Raw genomic sequence first — 2,913 nt, 5'->3', positions numbered from 1 at the left:
AAACTAAAAACGTCACAAAGAGGTTGCTTATAAAATCACTATGCAAAAAACAATCAGTTTCATATATAAAAATAAACAGAGCCTGTAAGATATTCAATTTCTAATAATCATGAAGAAAGAAGCTACTTAAGAATAAACTTTAAAAATATGCAAAATATATTCATTCACAGAAGTACTTAGTGATAGCCTACAGTGTGTCAAGCAATGTTCTACTTTTTTTGTTTACAGTTTTTAATTTGTAAAAAACACACTTCAAAATAAAAACAAAATCCCATATCATACAAATGTTTATAATAATTAATTTATCTAAGCAACACACATACATGTTCAGTTGTAAAATGTTAACTAAATTTCTGTGACATATATGCTTTTTTAAATACCAAGAACGTTACAGAGTTAACAAGAGTCCTATGGACAATCTAGTAGTCAATGTGTTTTTCTTAAGTCTTCACTTTAACGCTGTTATTTCAGCACAGGTAAGCAGTCTTTCATATGCTGGAACACTGGAATCTTCGCTTGCTACCATATCAGCTGCCTTGCAAACAAGAAGCCAGCCATTTAAAAAACGTTTTAAGTGAACAACTTGCGGACCCCAGGGATGAACAGACCTGAAGAATGCACAATTATGAGCATTTGCAACCATCTCAACTGTGGCAGAAGACTGTTCATGCCGTTTCTGAAACGAGATCTCAAAGCAACATAGTTGAAAATAAACGATGTTAACAAAAAAGTGGCATATGCACAATTTCTCCACCAATGTGTGTGTGAACCATTTAGTTAACTTTTCCACCTGAAAGAATGTAACAGAAAACTGGACAACACGTTTCACAATCTCATCAATATTCACAATTAAAGCGGCTACAACTCAGCACACTGCATCTCCAATGCTGCCTGGAGCCAGTTTATACTTAAATTACGTTCTTTACCCCAAGTGAACGTTTGTCCACAATCACTGGCCAGTGTACATGTGAACGAAAATTTCTAGATTTGGGGAGAAACATGCTGCTCTGATCACCTTACTTTGCTTCTTCTGCTCCTTGACTCAGGCTTACAAACCTTTTCATGTTACTCTTTTTTTTTGTGAGTTTTCTTGCCTGTGGGGGTGGGGGTTTGGGCCTGCTGACCCTGCCCACTTGAAGAAGCTGCCTGCTGTGCTGCTCTCTGCTTTAATATTATCCAATCAAATGCGTAGTCATATTGGTAATTCAGGGTCCTGAAAAGAGTGCGGAAAAGCTGCCTCAGGTAGTTGTAATCCGGGGCTTCCTCAAAGCACAGACCACGACAATAGTTTAAGTATGTAGCAAATTCTGTGGGAAATCCATTACATAAAGCTTCAACAGATGTGGCCATCTTTTTTTCGCAAATCTTTTCGTATTTTTGCTTCATTGTTACAGCCTTTATTCCTTGCCACGGCAGGCTGCTTTTAGCAAAATACATCAAAACATATCCTAACGATTCCATGTCATCTCGGCGACTCTGTTCAATACCAAGATGTGAATTGAGGCTAGTATACCGAGCAGTGCCAGTGAGACTTTTATTTTCTTTGTATGGTATGTGTTGCTTTGTCCTGCTGTCTCTGTACCTTTTGGCCAAACCAAAATCAACAAGGAATACCTGGTTTGAGCTTAAGGAAGCTGGGTCCTGAGAAGTACTATCAGTCACGCACCTTTTCCTCTTTCCTGCTTGACATTCTACACACACATTACAGCGAGGCCCAGCACCCATTAGGAAGTTATCTGGTTTAATATCTCTGTGTATAAAATCCTTTGTATGCAAATATTCGAGTCTACTGATCATCTGGTCAGCTAACATGAGTACAGTTTTCACTGTGAACCGTCTTGAACAGAAATTGAAGAGGTCTTCGAGGCTAGGGCCAAGAAGATCCATGACTAGCACATTATAGTCCTTTTCCTGACCATACCACCATACGCGGGGAATGCCAATCCCACCCTGAAGAAGCTTATAGAGTCTGCTCTCATACAGTAGCTGGGGCTGCCTCGCTTTCTGAGGTTCTAGCTTCACTGCCACTTCCTCACCATTGGTGATATTGATCGCCAAATAGACTTTCCCGAAGGAGCCAGACCCGATCTTTCTTACCAGCTTATACTTCCCTCCAGCAATGAATTCGGACCTGGAGCCACTGCTGCTCGCCATTCTGTGAGACAAAGATGGAGGCTGGGGCTAAACCGGGATACCTCTAAGGGGAGGATAGAGGCCTCGAGGGCTCATCCACCGAGCAAAGCAGCGGAAGGCGGAAGGCGGCAGGAAACAGAAACCGCTGGCTGTTTCTCGGGGTTACAGGCCCCAAAATCAGCCAAGCAGAACGGGATCACTGCTGCCGTCAGTTTCTTTTGGCCAAGCCGCTGATGGTTTGAGGGGGTTCTCGAGGTTACTAGGTTTCTCGTGGTCGCCACCTCTGCCTTACTTTCTCGGTGAAAAAGTGGAGCACTGAGTTAGGGCCGTGAAACCGCTGCCACCGGCTCGAAGGACCTCCGTTACACCACAAGCGCCACCATCTTGTTAGTCCGGCACCAGCCAACACAAAATGTCTCCAACTCCCGGAAGCCTATTATTCAGCGTGGAGCATTCTGGGAAAGGAATCTGGGCGTCTTATATTTTTAACGTACAAATTCTGCTGGGAAAATAAATGAAGGGAAATAACTAGAAAAACTGGGTTCCCAAGTGGAAAAAATATTCGCTTCCCCAGAAACTTATCTTGTAACTTCATTTAGATTCCCCAGAACTTATTCATCTTATAACTGGAAGTTGGTACCCTTTGACTAACAGTCCCCCATTTCCCCTTTCCCGCAGTCCCTAGCAACCACAATTCTACTCTGTTTTTATGAATTTGGCTTTTAGGTTCCACATATAGTACCATCCATCAGTCAAAAATAAGCAGAATTCCTTCATCTC

At 42.1% G+C, this 2,913-nt stretch overlaps 1 protein-coding gene across 1 annotated transcript; it reads right to left on the bottom strand.

The window, feature by feature from the left end:
* Positions 1 to 1,065: 1,065 nt before the first annotated feature.
* On the bottom strand, positions 1,066 to 2,154 carry LOC102183940 (casein kinase I-like). Its single transcript, XM_013976138.1, has 2 exons — positions 1,702 to 2,154; positions 1,066 to 1,614 (listed from the first exon to the last, which is right to left on the bottom strand). Exons 1-2 carry the CDS (start codon positions 2,152 to 2,154, stop codon positions 1,066 to 1,068), a joined length of 1,002 nt encoding a protein of 333 aa, XP_013831592.1.
* Between the last annotated feature and the right edge of the window lie 759 nt (positions 2,155 to 2,913).

The sequence above is a fragment of the Capra hircus genome, unplaced genomic scaffold, assembly GCF_001704415.2.
Source record: "Capra hircus breed San Clemente unplaced genomic scaffold, ASM170441v1, whole genome shotgun sequence".
NCBI lineage: Eukaryota > Metazoa > Chordata > Mammalia > Artiodactyla > Bovidae > Capra > Capra hircus.
The sequence above is the reverse complement of the archived record's forward strand: the minus strand, read 5'-3'. Positions and strand labels throughout refer to the sequence as shown.

Coding starts and splice junctions, on each gene's coding strand:
- LOC102183940 (XM_013976138.1), bottom strand. CDS start 2,154: ATGGCGAGCAGCAGTGGCTCCAGGTCCGAATTCATTGCTGGAGGGAAG. Junction 1,615..1,701: donor GTGCTGGGCCTCGCTGTAAT/GTGTGTGTAGAA, acceptor AGCTCAAACCAG/GTATTCCTTGTTGATTTTGG.